The sequence below is a fragment of the Opisthocomus hoazin genome, chromosome 23, assembly GCF_030867145.1.
Source record: "Opisthocomus hoazin isolate bOpiHoa1 chromosome 23, bOpiHoa1.hap1, whole genome shotgun sequence".
NCBI lineage: Eukaryota > Metazoa > Chordata > Aves > Opisthocomiformes > Opisthocomidae > Opisthocomus > Opisthocomus hoazin.
Genome location: NC_134436.1, coordinates 6,119,034 through 6,135,314, shown reverse-complemented (window position 1 = coordinate 6,135,314; position 16,281 = coordinate 6,119,034). Strand labels below are relative to the sequence as shown.

Here is a 16,281-nt window from a genome sequence, read left to right as displayed (position 1 = left end):
ATCAGATTTTACATCCAAGATATTGTCTAACTTAGTGCTTTCTAATTCCCAGGCATTGCTGTGGGAAGATACAATTGCACATGTAAATACTTTCCCATGCCTCCTCACCATGTGCGTATTTCGCATGTGTAAAGCATATGGGAATGTACGTAGGGCCTCGTTGGAAATGTAGTGTGTGTGTAAATTGTTGCTTGTCTACATCTGTGTATCTAATTGCATGTGAAAATCACTACTTTAGTTGCATCAATGAAATACAACTTTTTGAAAATATAGCTTCCATGTGTTTCTCATTCATTTTAGTGAGGCACAAGATGATCCAGTTGAAAAACAGTAGCTAAGACCAGATGTTCTTCTGTTCCTCCAGCGTGAGAGAAGCAGCTCAGCCTTAACAAACTCAAAGCTTCTTAGCTTAGGACACTTGCAGTATCATGGGAGACAAAGATCACCTCCTTCAGCAGCCTCCCCTTCCAAGGACTCAGACCTACTCCCAAACAACGTAAACGGCAGAAGGTCACCTTTGCTTCCAGTAATTCAGAGTCAAGCACAAGTCTTCTTCAAGTGCCAATGAGCAATGGCTGGAAATGTTGTGTTGTGGTCGTTCAAGGGGTTTTGAGGCAACCAGGGGACACTCCTGGCCAGCGAAGGCTGGACATACGGCAAAGGTTTAATGTAATATATGATGGGAATGGTAACTCACCCAGCTTTGCCAAAATGTCATTTTTAAACTATGTGCCTAATTTCTAAACAATTGAATTTTAAAGATTTTAATAACTCCTTGAATTTTTCCACAGCTCTGCTGCTGCTGTGGTCTTCTTTCCAAATTCAATGTACTTCTTACTCCTCCACTTTAAACATTCCCTTTTCATTTAAACCTGCAGGAAAAACAAAATCTGGACTACTTTCAAATTATTGGCCAAGCTCAAAGAGACATCCCAGCCTTTTATGGGGTGCAGATAAAAGAGCTCACAGTCCCTGCTCTGCCAGGAAAAACGTTCACTTTCTGTGAAAAACATTAAGAAATCAAATGAAGAGCTTATTAAACTTTTAGATGCAAGAATTTGCGAATTGGACAACGATGCAGGTACATGTCAGACCCTTGAGATGAGATGGTGCCTGTCATAAACTGCTGCTGGATGCGTCAATAAGACTCACTGTGCTCTCCCCAAGCTGCAGAGCATTGAAGTAGGAGCTCGGGCTGAAAGCACTCTTTGTGAGGATCAGCTCCAAAGATTTATGTCGAAGAACCTTTTCTTTATTTACCAGCTTGCCGAGACCGACAAAGTATTTGATAGCCTGGAGCCTTCAGCCTGAGAGCCTGGCTTACAAGAGTATTTGTCAGTGATTGTACCTGTTTGGTATTTATTTTTCAGTGCCCCAAACTGCAAGTGCCCTCCCGTCCTGCTGACAAAGGACCTTAAGTGAAAGCAATCTGCTCCACACTCTCTTCCCTTCCACCTATTCCAAAAGCCTCAAATAAAAACATTTTGGGTGCTTTATTCTAGGACATATGAACCTAATCCTCCACTTTTCAAAGAAGCATTAGTTATTCTAATAGTTATTCTAAAGTATTAGTTATTCTTCTAAAGCGAGGTGTTTTAGTTGGCAGAGGTGCTCGCTGGCCATCGCAGGTGTTGGAAGTGTAGTTGTACCCGAGGGAGTGATGACTATTAAAAAGCGCTCCTTCCCAGCCATCAGCTCTGTAAGGTTACTTTCACAAATAATCGCAGGCTATACAGGGAAGACAAGTCATCTCTGTGCTTATCAACCCAACGGACCTTTACTGCTACTACTAAAAAACGCATGAGCAGCTCTGACTTGCAGAGCCCACTCTGAGTTTGCAGAATTAGCAGCTACAAAAAGCTTTTCACTTCTTACTAGTAAACTTGCCGCATTTGATCTGTAAATGGAGACAGATCAATGTCTCAATTTATAAATGCAAATATGTGAACAGGGCTGCTGTAAATAAGGGTGTGGATGACCCCAGGTCTACATCCAAAGATGCAGCAGCTATCTGCCAAGTTACCCTGGGAGTTGAGTGAGAAAAGCAGCTCGCATTTTCTCCTTGATCAGGCAAACATAATACATGCACAGCTAGAGGATACTCAAAATAAACATCTATTTGTAAGTCTTCCCAAATGACCACATTAAACAGAGATCTTGGCTAAAGATTTGCATGATCGTTCATACTGTTTGTCCTCCAAGTCAGCTGCACGGGTAAGACTGAGACCACTTACCTTGGAACATGCTGCTTATGATGCTGCATGCTTTATTCTTCCTTTCTCCTAGCAAGATCATACCCAGCTTACTGATGAATCTTGTTCTAAATACAACTTACAGAGAACTTTTGAAATATTTGCAAACCTGAACTGCATTTTTGTGCATATATTTTTGCTCCTATATTGGATTTTACCTAGAGTGCAGGCAGCAAGACTACGAACAGGTAAGATATTAAGAAGTTTGAGTCAGGCCACCAGGGATCTCAAATACTCCATGACCACCTGATACAAACCCTGAAACATCACAGATCAGTCTGCTCCATTCACATCGAACTCCTGCGTCTGTAGATTCGGTCACGCTCTTCTCAGCCTGTTTGGCCCTGCACCATAATTGACTGCTCTTGGAGGTCCCACGTGTTCCTTGGACAAGCTGCTTGAGCATTTCCGTGTTCCCATCCTGCACAGCCCTGCTTTATGAGACTACTGGGGACGAGAGTCTCACCTTTGCTCAAGGACTTTCCTTCTGACACACTCCTCAAGGCAGTCCCAAGCCCTGAACTTGGCAGCCTGCACCTTCCACGTCGAGTTAGAGCGCAGGGTCCCAGGGAAGAGAGGGCTTGTGCCACGGATCTGCCTGAAGCAGCCCTGGGTAAAGGTCTTCTTCAGTATCACCGTGTGATCTATTCAGGTACCCCTAGGTATCCTCTGATAGCACAGAAAAGATCTCAAAGCACCATGCTTCCAAACTGCAGGCAATAGTATTTTAGGGTGAGCCCTTGCTAGTCTCCCTCATCTCCTTTGCAAGGAGAGTGGCACCTGGATCCAAGAGAGGAGTCTGGCTGGAAGACTGTGTCCACAAGAGTATTACCTGTCAATCTGCCATCTTTCTGCATCTCATCTGAGTGTTTTGCCACATACTTCTTTTCCCAGTTTTAACGTGGCAGTTCACATAACCTAACATCATCTTTAAATGTCCTGGGACATTTTCCATTTGCTTTGCGTGACTCAGCAATCCCACAAGGATGAGAAACAAACACCTTAAAAGTTGGCTTTCTCCAGATGCCCACCTGGCTGACTCGACCTCTCTAGTGCTCCGAGTGATGGAGTGCAAACCTGACAATGCCAGGTACCTCGAAACAGTGCATTAATTATTTCAGAGCGATTTCCTAAGACTCAGCAGCTTTCAACCAAGAACCAAGTCGGCTCTGGCAGAATGGCGGTCAGAGCCTCCCTCTGCTCACTCAGAACATGTTATTGCTGGTGCGGGAAGCAAATACACTCAACCAGTAACGCCTGCTTCCAAAGAAAACACTCACTTTACTGTATCTGGTGTTTTGAAATGTATGAAAATAAATTATTTATTATCATGACTTTTGGGCTGAACCTGTTCATACGGGCTTGCATCTGTCTGATCTGAAGACTGAGTCACTGACTGACAGACACTCTGTTGGCTGGTCCAGTTACTTACATTACGTCCATACTGTTCCAACAGCTTAAATAAAAATAGCAAGCTTGAAACTTCTCCTCTGTTGGCATTTCTTCATAGAGACGGGGTGTTGCTTAAAGAAACATCGAATCACTCTTAAAGAGGTCAGATCTGCAGGGTGAAATGGTAGTATTAATGGTGAGACTCCCTGGCTGCAGATTTCCAGCCCAGCTTTAGACCCCTCAGCAGCTGTGCTGGATGCCAAGAGAGCGGGTGAGTAGGTTTGGACGACGTGTGAACTGCTTCAGAGCTTCCCGCAAAATATCAGGCGACGAGAATTAAAAACCTGATGAAGTCCAAATCTTGCAGCCCTTCTGCCACTGCCAGCCACTTCCACGTCTGGCGGCCGGGGAAATCTCAAGGGTAGTATTTCCACAGACACCAGCTTAATTCTTTTTCCTCCTTTTTACTTTGTACCCCCTCAGACCAGGTGAAGACTGAAGTGAGAGCTGCAGACAAGCCTCTTGGAGAGGGAGCATGATGGAGGTGTGGGACCACAGCAGAACTCTCCCACCCCTGTGTCAAGGGGCTTCTGCTACATCATACAGAATTGCAGAAATGTGACACAGAATAGAAACATCATTTTCTTCGCTATCTCACCCAGCATGGTACAAACATCTCACTTCTCAGTGCGGAATAAGGGGACTCGAGGCCGAATTTGAGTAGTTCCAGACTCGCAGACATTTAAGGCTTTGTACCATCAGTGTAATTTTCTGATTTCCTGACTTTCCATTAGTTTGTAACCTTTAAATCCACATTTCCTGAATTTATTTTTCATCTCGTCATTACATCAGCAATGTTATTTGAAATAATCTAACACCTGTGCAGATCTGCAGCTGCAAGCTAAGGAAAGGCTGCCTGGATGGGCAGAGAGAAGTAAAGAGGCCTGAGGCAGCAGGTGAAATGCTGGCCCTCCTCCTCACTTGCTTGATTCGGCCAGGACTGGAAGTGGCCAACAGCAAATGCTGCATCCTATAAACAAGCCAAAAGTCCCGGCACAACTGACAGACAGCATTCCCATGGGGCCTGGGCCTCCAAATGGCTTTTCTGGGCTATACTGTAGCCATAAATGCCACAAAATCCTACTTGTGCTTCAGCCAGGAGCAAGTAAGCAAGCAGAGCCCTAGAGATGTTGAAGGTCAGAGGCAGTACTGCCACTGCAGCGCAGAGGTACGGTGTCAGACGCGGCATTAGCCATCTCACAGCCTCTTCATGGAGACTTTAGTACAGACACTACTGACACCTCGATCAGAAAGGCATAGTCCTAGGGCTCTGGTGAGCCTTCTACGTCTCTCAACACTGAGAAGGCTACAATTCTTTACCTGGCATGTCTTTTTGATAACTACTTTGCGACATCTCCAGACCACAAAGAATTAACCATACCTATTTATTCTGCAATACACACCTGAGTGTCTGTCTGCCAGGAACTGAGCAAGACCGCAGATCATAGTCATGCCTTATAATTATTAGCTTGAATTGTTCAGCATTTTCATTCAGAACACTCTGATCAGGACTAGGAGCCCAAATATACTCGATGGTCTACAGTGAACACCATGACTTGCCTTTTGCCTCAGAAGAACTCTGTACAGCTACATGTGATCAGACAGGTTTGTTCCACCTGAAGGTGATACTCATCTTTATATAACTGAAACAAGTGTCTAATCACAGTTTCTCCCTTCATTTCAAAGACTATTTTTTAAAGAAAAGGAAGCGATTCAGTACAGCCTGGACTTCTGCAACCGAGAAGACCATGTAAAGATGAAGAGGATCTCCTGCTTAACACACATACCTTGGAGCAACAGCCAGTATCTAAGTGAAGTATAATATTCTCCACTCACTCGGCACTTTCAAGCATGGAAGACTATGAGTAGGATGTGTGTTTGTGGTTGAGACGGTATGCAAGCTATGCTCTGTGTGGATGGAATATGCCTGGTGCTGAAAGCTGTGGGACAGAAGAATGAATGCAGTTGTATTGGGAGAAGGAGGAATGCTTACAGTGTTTTGTGTCCTCAAATGTGGATTAGCTTGGACTGGGATGTAAGGTGGGGAAGAAATATCCTGAACACCTGTTTCTACATCTGTATTTTTTTTTTTACTCATTTTGGAGACAGCATGCCTTGCTTCACGCTCTCTGTCCTTATTCTGCACTCCGGTCCTTTCCATTTGATGCAAAATTAGTTTCTCCTCTCCTGAAAGTCAGCTGTGTCGCTAAGCGGGGAGAGGCTGAGAGGGGAGTGGTGCCCACATGCACGCGTTAGGCTGAAGGAGACTGGGCACACATCTGCTCGTGGAAGCACTGGGGAGCTGGAGCAGCGGAGAAGCCCTTCTCCTGGGACCCAACCCTGCTGCTGCTGCAGTGAGTGCGCTCCATGGCTGCTAACTCCCTTCCTGCTGGTGTCTGCTGTTGCTTTCCTTCCACAGCTCAAGCTGCCACTGAAGTCAGGGGGAATTCGGTTAAGTCAAGATATTCAAGATGGACTCCTTGGGGAATGCAATTAAAGGCAGGCACATTCTCAAAGTCCCATGCCAAATGTGCGTGCAATGAGTAGGCAAACAGTGCTATTCTCATTTTTGTCAGCAAAAGGAAATTTAATTGATTTATCAAGAACCTAAGGCTAAAAGTCTCTCCAGAGGCAATGGAAATATATGCACTTTCACTGACCTCTGAAAATACATGATTTATGGGAATACCCACTTATTTACCTAAATTCCCACAAACTGACCTGAAAAAATTAGCCCTTGATCTGTGAAGGCAAGGGACTCCACAGAAGTAAAGTCACTGAAGGAGAAAGAAGCAAAAACAGAATCAAAAGAAAAAGTATTATTTAAAACTAGAAATACATTGAAGGGATAGAAAATGATTTGTACTAAGTAGTGCAACAGACTATCACCTGGCAATGCTGTTAGGCTGTGGATGGACAGAGAGACTTTGGGCTTCAAGCTAGTTTGGTTTGGCTGTTGGTAATTAGGAACTTGAAAGGAAATGTGAAAACATAGTAATAATAATTTCAACTCAGAAATGCTACAGTTCCACAGACATACAGCCACATCCCCGACCTCCATTCCCAGGGAACCTACACACACACCCCACCATAGAGCTGCTGGGCTTGATGAAGTCACACTCTACTTCGGAAATTAATTTTTTACGGGATTGCTACCACCCCTCAACACTATGCTAGGTGTCTGGTTGCCAGTACTTTCAGATGGATCACAGAAACGTTTAGACTGCAGACTTGAAGGCAAACCCCTTTGTGAAAATCTCTGTGTTGTCTTATGGAATTTCTACAAAGATGACAGGACCTTGACTCTCAACGTGTCCCATGAAATAGTTTAATACTGGACAGTATGTAGTGCCTCCGTCGTGGAAAGATGAAGAGTTTTGTTTGTTCTGTTAATTTGAACCTGAGATCCAGAGGGAGTAAATGAGATACACAGGCCTGCTCACCAGCCCCCGCAGCAAATGCTAGTTCTTAAATTTTCTTTGCAAAAAGGCTTGATGAAATTTAACCTTCCTCCTTGCAGTCCCAGCACAGCCAGCTCCCCTGAATTCAGGCAAGAAATATGAAGAAAACGAGCTATTTCAGATGTCAGATCCAAAATGCATGCTGTTCTACGTGTAAAGCAAGCCTTGTGAAAATAAGATGGACCACCAGCAGTTCTGATGTGCAATGCTTGAATTTATCTAGGATCTTGTATGGATCTGGGAATGGAGGAAATGAAAAGTAAAAGCCCAGAAGTCCATCAAAGGTAGATCGGAACAAAATCTGTAAATTCGTTTGTCTAGAGGGTGAAAAGTTGGTTAGGCCACAGTCTGTGGTGGCTCTGAACCAATACTGGATGCTCTGTCATGCCTCAGAGGTCTAATCTGAAGTTACACTTTGATCTCCTCATAGTGTTTTAAGTAAAGAAGCCATAGAGTCCACCGGAATCAGACCGTGAGAGCCTAAAGCCAGATTTGGATCTGGACTCTGTGGGTTTGGCTCATTTCTAAGCATAAGTGAAAATGCGTTTGGTGGTCTGATTCAAGGCCCAGCAAACAGGTGAGTTGGCTTTGTTCAAAACCACTGTGTAATTCTGCATGATTGGCACCTTTCACCTAAAAGCAGCCTGAGCTGTATTAGCCGGCAATGAATTAAATTGGCAAAGGCTTGAGGAGGTTTGTAAAGCAGTTGGCTCTGTTCAAGGCTTCGATTCCCTCATTTTCATGAACCCAAACCCACACTGGAATAGAAAGCAAAAGAATATAAACTACCTACCCAGCATCTGATAGCAAGAATGCCATTCTTCTTAAAACAAACAAACAAAAAAATCCCTCTTAATGTGATAATCTTACAATAACTAATTACTTCAATGAACAAATGACACCAAGACAAGAAGTATCTTGGAGTCAGAGGCATGAACTTTTAGCTGGTAGGTCAATGGTAACGTATCTTGTTTGAACAAGCCTGACAAAGATCTGCTGAGCAATATCCATTGGGGCCAACAGCGCTTGGCTGTCTGCACTGCGGTGGAGAGATAGACTTGGATAACACTGTCACTCCTTCGCTGACACCAGCCAAGCATAATGAAGCATGGCCAAAGCCTTCTTCAGCATGATGGCAAGGGTGAAATGCTGAGAAGAACTAAGAATGGTTGATATGGATGAATTAGAATGAAATGGTTGCAGTAACAATGATCTGAGACGGCATGTCCAGCGTTGAAGCCAACACAACCCCCTCCTTCCTCTCTCATAGCCTTGATTCTGTATTTTCATGTCTGCTGCAAAAAACTACGCAAGTACGTCCAGCCCACAGTTGGTGTCAAGGGACGTCTACACCGCAGACTGCAGCACAATGCCGAGGGATCGGATCAGCTGGAAATGAGCTCATCGGAGCACCTCTGCCCATGTCACAGCAGCTTCGGAAGCCGCTTTGCAGAACTGGTTTTCTTGCTGGTTTTAATGCCGATAATAGCATTAGCATGGTAACAGAGGTGAGGTGTCTAAGGCCAGGGACCTGCTGATTTAAACACAGAACACATCTGCCCCCAAAACTTCTGAAGCAAGATCAGAGACAGCAAGTGGCTACGAAGAGATGAGCAGGCTGAGCACACAGAAATCAACCGGAGATGTGCACTAGCTTAGTTCTCGCAGGAAACCCTTGCTGCCGTTAAATCCAACTACCAGCTGAAAATGAAGACAAAAGGGAGAACAGAAAATGACATCGTTTTTTCTGTTTTGAAGGAGAGTTTTGCCTGGCTCTCATCCTAAAACAGAGAATGAAAGTTTCACTGGATGCATCCAGTAAATTCTAATCTCTATCAGAAACAAAGCTATTAAGAGGTGTTTTCTCGGGCATAACAATCCAGCCTGAATTTTTCAGAAGCAATTGCTATTTCAGCTGTTTCACAACCCGCCTAGAGTGTATGACTTCTTGGTAGCAAAAGAGAGATCTACGATATCACTCAGAACACCTTAATCCATCTTTGGAGAAAGGACAGATCATCAGGTCAGCATCAAATTGCTTGGCCAGTGTTCGTGAGCAGGGCTAGCCCAAGGGACAGGCAGCCCAGCCCTTGTACACTCCATGTTGAAATGGGAGGTGTAGATTCGACCCAAGGAATCTGGTTCACCAACAGGCCAGCAGATATCTTTTAAACCAGTTAAGAACACCACTTGCTCGGCCATGAGAAAGAACTCAAGAAAAGGCAACGTGCTTTTGGGTTTCTTTGCAAGCAAATTGAGAAAATGTAAGACCATAATTATCATCGTCCAGGACAATGAGGATGCGATGGCTGAGGGTGACTTCCAAGTGCAACTAAAGAGAAGTAAAGGGATAGTGTGCAGCACGGCTCAGTGATGGTAACAAATTAGTGCAGGCTAACACACTTCTCAGTTCCTAACGCACTTCTCAGTTCCTAGGTGTTGGTTTGGCACGACGAATGACCTAAGCAAGAAATCTTCACATTTTCTGCATGTGGGAAGTACTCAGAAGCTGAAGGAAGCCACAAAAAACAGACTGATACTTCTCTGTTTGTAACACTAGCTGGTGGCTGTCCTTCCAGTCCTCCTCCTTCTCCAATGCATCTTAAAAAATTGCTTTTAAATTCATCAGATCTTGGACATATAGCATGGGTAACGTTCCAGCAAGTAGCCGTTTATTTTATAAGGGGATTTAAATATTGTAAAACTGAATAAAACGCAGGTGTTTGCATTACAGACAAGCGAACCTTGCGTAAGCTCGCCGAAGACGTGACTTCCAGACTAAAACGGCTTTGCACGGTTTGTGGTGCCTCAGTGGAGCAGGGGGATTTTGGATCAGCTGGTGCAGCATCTTCCTTTGCATTACCAGGTCCCGGAGTCAAACCTCTGCTCTGTTGGCACACCAGGGAAACACATGCAGTAAGACAGGCGGTGGCTGTATTTACACCTGTACAATTTGGTTAACTTTGAAATGTGGCTGAGTGAGTTCAGCCACCAGATTGCCCAAACAGGGGCAATTGCCTTCTAGCATCTGGAGCTGCCATGCTTTCTGAGAAGGATGGGCACTAACCCCATACGGTGCTACCAGATGATCCAGCCCAGGCTGCTACCAAGGCACGCCGGGATTAACCCAAAGCAGAAGCATAAATACATGTGAAAAATAGATTCACTGATTTTCACACTGGGTTTCGGTGGCAAGGAAACAACTACAGCCACCTCTTGGAGAGCGTCCCCAGTGATCAAACCCAAACCTTCTGGCCTATACAGATCAGCCTCCTCAAGAAGAGAGATTATATGGAAAACCTTACAACAAGGTTTCAAGACAATGAAACTCTACCTGGGTCAGTTCACTAACTCCTGATTTACACCAGGAAAAGTGAAGAGATAGCCAAGGTAATACTAGTTAATTATTAAATATATAATCAGTGTAACCATGCCCTCTAGAGGACTAAGTTTACCTTCCTAGAGTCAAAACCAGCCCTTGGGTCTGAACACTCGTACAATTTGGGGGAAAGGCATTTTGGATGTTTGTATTTCCCTTCCACATCTGAATCCAGACGTGAATTGTGATTTCCTCACTGGCACCACACCCTACAGTGGGTTGAACCAACCCCCCAGTACAGCACTGATGGGTGAGTTTTAACTTTTGCACCCACCTGGTGCCTCTGCCAAACAACTAATTCAGCTAATCCCGACCCAGAGACTGAAGGACTGATTCGAGGTCTTATTCTCTACCCAAGGGAAGGTCACTTCCGCAGACATCTGACCGCTCTGCGAGGCCTGACCCAAATCAACATGTTGAGTATTAAATAAACAGCATTCACTTTCTTACCTCCTGCTTTCCACATCTTCCTTCTTTTCTTTTTTCTGCGCTCACTGGCAATTTCCCCAACTTTCCTTGGTCAGTGCGGTTTACATTCCCAGTTGGCTTGAGCTGCAAAAATGAGAGTGAAATCTATCCGCGTGCAGTCTGTTTGCCGTGGCTGCGCTCGCCCCAGTTAGACAGGATGCTGGTGGCAGGATCAGCTAGCTGTGCTCATGGGTACTTGGTGCAGGCTGCTACACAGTCCTGAAGGAGCCAACAAATGCTTGTGGAGTTAGGTCTGAAACGTTTTTGGCCTGAAACATCCACATTTTGAGATCAGGAACCCACCGCTGTGAGCTTGTGAGCCACATACCACCAGCTGTGCGGGCAGCTACTTTGAAAAACAAAATATGGAAAGGAACAGGGAAAGGGTCAAAGGCATGAGCTAATGGGAGGCAACAAAAAGGAAATCCTCTCTCACCAGTTCAGTAGGGTTTTTGCTGGTCAGCTTGCTCTATGCAGAACTGCAGATATTCCCTTGAAAGTCCCGCAGAGCAGCCTAGGGACACAGGGCTGGAGTGGTGGCCCCTGTTCAGGCTGTCGAGGGACAAGCACACATCAGGGAGGACACCCACTTGCTTTCTACCAGAGAATATGTTGATGTCTTTTCCATGGCACCTCAGCTTGTGTCTCAAGTTAGACGGCTACTCAACAGTTTAAGGGACCAACGTAATTAGAGCACAGCTATATTTCAGTAGCTTTGTTGAGTAAACCCAAAATAGCTTGAACGTGGGATTTTCAGAGCCTGTACCACTAGCTTTGCTTTTCTCATTGAGCCACTGGGATGTTAGACACCGAACATACTACAGCTGTCAGATGTTGGTTTTCAAATCCACTCCATGGATGTTTTCTTTTCTCTTTTTTTTTTTTTTTTTTTAAATCCCACTTTAGTGTATTCATTTATTTTTCTGACTTTTCTCCCAATACAAGAATATGTGTTTTTTTTCCTTGGTTACTTCCACTCTGCTGACCTGGTTTCTTGCCTTCCTTTGGAAGCGTTTAGGTGTCTCTGCAATGGAGAGGATGAATCAGTGAACGCACAGCAGGTCTGGGAAAACCCCGGCAGAGAGCAGCGTGGGGGGAGCAGAGAGGATTGCAGAGCCTTTGGAAACAGCTCGGCCACGAAGGGTGCTATCATTTTTCTTTTCTCTCTAAATTTTCATTAGCAGCCAGTATTGCTGCTCCGAGCAGATGCTGCCCTTGCTCTTCATTCAGGAAGACCTTTGTGCCCAGTTTATGGGACAAAACTCACAACATTACAGTGCCAACTGAAAAATACATAACGTGCTGCAAATTTTCCAGCAGCAGGAAGGTCTTGGCGTATCGGAAACTGAAGTACGATTTGTTGGGAAGGCGCAAATCTAGCCCTCACAGAGGGCGAAGCACGGAGGCACTTACTTGGGTTTTAGTTAATTCTCAGGAACGCCAACTGCCTCGTCTCGGGATCATGTCTCCACGGTTCAACGCTTGGTCACAGCCTACTGGAGATACGGCCATTTGCTTCATCAGCAGCAAACACACCTGAGAAACCGGCAGAGATTTGCAGATAGCTCCTTACCAGGAAAAACAGGCCACCTTTGTCCAGTAAATTACATGATATCAAGGACACTGAAAATCTGACACACAAATACTGAATAAATGCAGAACAACATAACACGATGATCTAATTATTGAATTTTTAAATTAAAATTGAGATGTAATCTTTAGACACTCTCCCCACCAAAGGGTGGGAGCAATATTCTAATGTATTTGTTATCCCTCTTTTTTAAGAGCCTTCCAGCGAAAAAAGTGAATGAACTGCAATTCAGGCGAAAAATGTTCCCCCAGCATTAAATGTCCTGTATCCTGGCCCTGGGGCAGGGATGCACATCATTGTAAGCATTTTGAGTCATCCCACTGATTTCAGCCAGATTAGTCATGTGCTCGGTCTAAGCACAGTGCTAAGTACCATGTGCGATCAGATTTTTTATTTCCAAAAAGAATAGATGGTTCTTGCTCAGATTTCCAGCAGCTCCCTCCATTAAACCAACGATACGTGCCTGTAGCCTGAACACTTGAAAAGTGTTTTATAAAAATGCGTGTAGACTTATTGCAAACAAATACTTTTTTCGCCTAGAATCAGTTGAATCTGAATCAAATGCACGGGTGTGTTGAAATGAAGACTTGAAAACAAGAGTTGCGTAAACTGATACTACTACTATTAGGGTTGAGTAACATGCTAGACCTTCTCCTGAAAGTGGTAAATATTTTTCAAATTCTGAATGTTTGATACAGCTACAGTGACTGACATTCTGGTTTACAGCATGACTAAATCACATCATAAATGAAATTTAAAGGTAGTTAACAAAATGATCTTTATGTCAAACAGGTGAAGTGTGGGTTCACCTTTTGAAAATGTCATTCTTCGGTTTTGTAGTGTCCCTCAAAGGCTAATCTAAAAGAAAATTAAATTAATCTCATGCTCACTACCTTTAAATTGCACAAGTGAAAACCTTTCAAGACTTGCCAATTACTAAGGAAACTTCATAGCTGGATTATTCCCAAATTGCACACCCTTTATTTTAACCACTAAAGGCAAACACATGGTTTTGATGGGTCGTAAAAGAGCAGGTTGCTTTTCAGTACTGAAAGAAGCTGTAATTACTTCCCTTGTTCAGTAACTTCCTGATTTACTTAGGTTGTTATGGGTGACACTATTCTGCTAAGGTAATTGGAGCCGCCGGAGTGCAGCCGATGACCTGAGGGAATGACCAGCAGCTTTTCAGTCTAGGTGACTTGCACCTAATGAGTAGAGTCGTGCTTCCCAGGAAAAGAGGACACTATAACTGCCTTAAGTGCTTGGCATGTGGACTTCAAAGGCTTATGTTTCACAGTCCAAGCAAATAATGTCTCTGTATGGTATTCAGAAACCAAACTAAGTCAGTTCCAGATACAGATAAAATAAAGGTATTTTCCTCAGACAGAAATATGAGAAATAGATCACCTCAGGAAGGTGAGCTTCGGACTTTTCTCTAGACAACCAAATGCCAGCATACTAACACAAGAAGGTAACCAACAGTTCCTGAAATCAGTGCTTGTCTGCAACACAATATATAATAAAACATGGCTGCAGTGAGTGGCAATGGGTTATTCTAGTATGAATTAAATCACTTGACTCAAGAGTTAGAAATGAGACCACCCAAGTTTTCAAGAGCTAGCACAGACTTAGGGAGGGCATCGTCCCTGAGCCACCCTTGGAGGAGAAAGCTGCGTGCAGTTAGACTCTCCAGGGGCCGCAGCAGAGTCCCTTCCTTCGCCCTGCAGACGAGACAGGCAGCCACCCAACATCTTAGCAGTGCTCCCCAGAAAAGGCATTTATCTCAGATGGCAAAGGGAGTGTCTGGGTTCAGCTGTAACTGTCGCTTCGTTCGTTTTTCGCACATTTTTTCAGGTATGTGTTATATACTACCTTTCTGTTCAGAAGGCTAAACTTTGACTCACTGCACGTTATCTGAAGTTGAGATACACGATTTAAACCTGTGGTTCCTGATTCTGAGTCTCCTAGATCTCAGTGTTTTGAAACTAGTGCAGGCTTGGCTTATTGCGCAATAGGCTAGTTGTTCCAAGTAAACTGATGGGAAGAGGTTAAATCAGCCAACTCTGAGCATAAAAGTCCTGTGTCATGAATCATACATAGCTTTTCCCTTCATGTCCCCTGCAGAGCCCGGTGGATCCATCCAGGTATGAAATCCTGCAATCTTGCAAGGGGTGTGGGTACCTAGAGGAGTTACAGTGAGATAAACACCATTTACACCATCGTGTAAATTCATTTTACAGTACTTTATAGCTCTCTGTTATTCTAAGAACAAAAGCTCACGTACTTTTACTCCAGGGGAAAAGCAAGCATGGGCAAAGACTGAGCAGTAGCTGAGATGCTGATGGTTAGCACCTAAGTTCATCTCACAGTATCTCAACCATGTCCACAGATTCATAGTCTCGGCTAGCAGGTAACGCATGAACGCGTGAGTGTGCAAAGACAGCCCAAAATCTACGTCTCTAAATCAGCATCTGTGGACTGATATTAAAACACCAGCTAGGAAAGAGTTCAGCTATGGAACCTCTTCAAAGTGGCCAGAATATGCTAACAAACTATCCAATCTTACAGCATCTTCATTTCAGAAATTACTTGAAGAGACATCTTGCCTCTCAATGCAAGAGACTGCAGGCAAGTACATTTACAGCTAGGATTCTTCAGCACCTGCAGGCACCATCAGAAAGTCTCACATACGGTATCCAGATGTCCTGCACGGCTGGAAAAGGCATAGAGAGCACAGCATCCTCCAGAAGTCGCCATGGAGGGTGCTCCTTCGGGAGGCAGGTGGCCAGTTAATCGTCGCAAAGGCTCACTCCCCCATCTTTTCTTTCCCAAAGTTCAAGTGAAAAACCTATTCAAAGTATCAGAAAACCTGGCCATTTCTTTAAAGTATCCTAACAGCTTCAGCCTTCCTCATGAAACACAACCAAATGACATTTCCAGGCTGGTATACAAATTGGATGCCAGAACAGCATTATGTAGCATTTTACTTGAACCCCAGACTAAAATCAGTGATTGAGGAGAGGCTTCATAATGTAGGGAGCTCCAGGAGCCTTTGTTAAGCTCATCAACTGAATAACATCACCATCAAGGACTTCAAGATGATCTGAAGAACAAATTATTTTACTTCGTTTTGGATTCTGAAACAGCAGAAACAGAGCTACTACTGATGAGACTGAAATAACGTTTACGGACGGCAGGAGTTAAAGCCAGAAACCTGAGCCTGAGCTTGGGAGGGCACACGTGCCTCCGAACACACGCAGCTGAGCGATAGGGGAAATCTAGAAAAGTGATAATGCAGAGACATAATAAATTATAGTTTGCAATGTTGTATGTCAGGAAAAAAAAAATCCCATCTATTAATTGGACCAGATAAAATTTCTTTCCTGTGTGAAGTAAAATGGTGCGTCTGGATACGCCACCCACCTGGGACTGTCAGCACTGCCAGGGCCAAGCCATACCCGAACTCCAGCGCGCGTGGGCAGGCGAAGGTGAGTCCGTGAGATACGATGCCACCCACCTTCTCTATCTTTTTTTAAAAGTGGTGATCTCCATCATCTTATGTTGGTCAAACTCTCAGAGTTCACTGCCATCAAAGCTCCCGGCCTAGCCAAGGGCTGAGGAAACAGATCTGTCCCGGTCTCCAGGATGGACTATGGGACACCGGCGCCATGTGTCAGT

The 16,281-nt window shown here is 44.4% G+C and overlaps 1 protein-coding gene across 39 annotated transcripts in view; it reads right to left on the bottom strand.

Moving 5' to 3' along the window:
• LOC142364008 (uncharacterized) overlaps positions 1-16,281 on the bottom strand; it is a 316,325-nt gene that overhangs the window by 44,213 nt on the left and 255,831 nt on the right. For 32 of the 39 annotated variants that reach the window (XM_075442051.1, XM_075442082.1, XM_075442055.1 and 29 more), the window contains 2 exons: positions 12,426-12,548; positions 10,995-11,096 (listed from right to left, as the gene is read on the bottom strand). Coding sequence is in view for 2 of the 39 variants with exons in the window: in XM_075442091.1 (XP_075298206.1) it covers positions 12,499-12,548 (50 nt within the window). In the remaining 37 variants the exon portion in view is untranslated. Of the gene's footprint in view, positions 1-3,684; positions 3,814-9,909; positions 10,054-10,994; positions 11,097-11,448; positions 11,565-12,425; positions 12,549-14,699; positions 14,725-16,281 lie in introns of those variants that run through there. The other 7 variants (XM_075442092.1, XM_075442069.1, XM_075442057.1 and 4 more) reach the window with 6 other exon arrangements.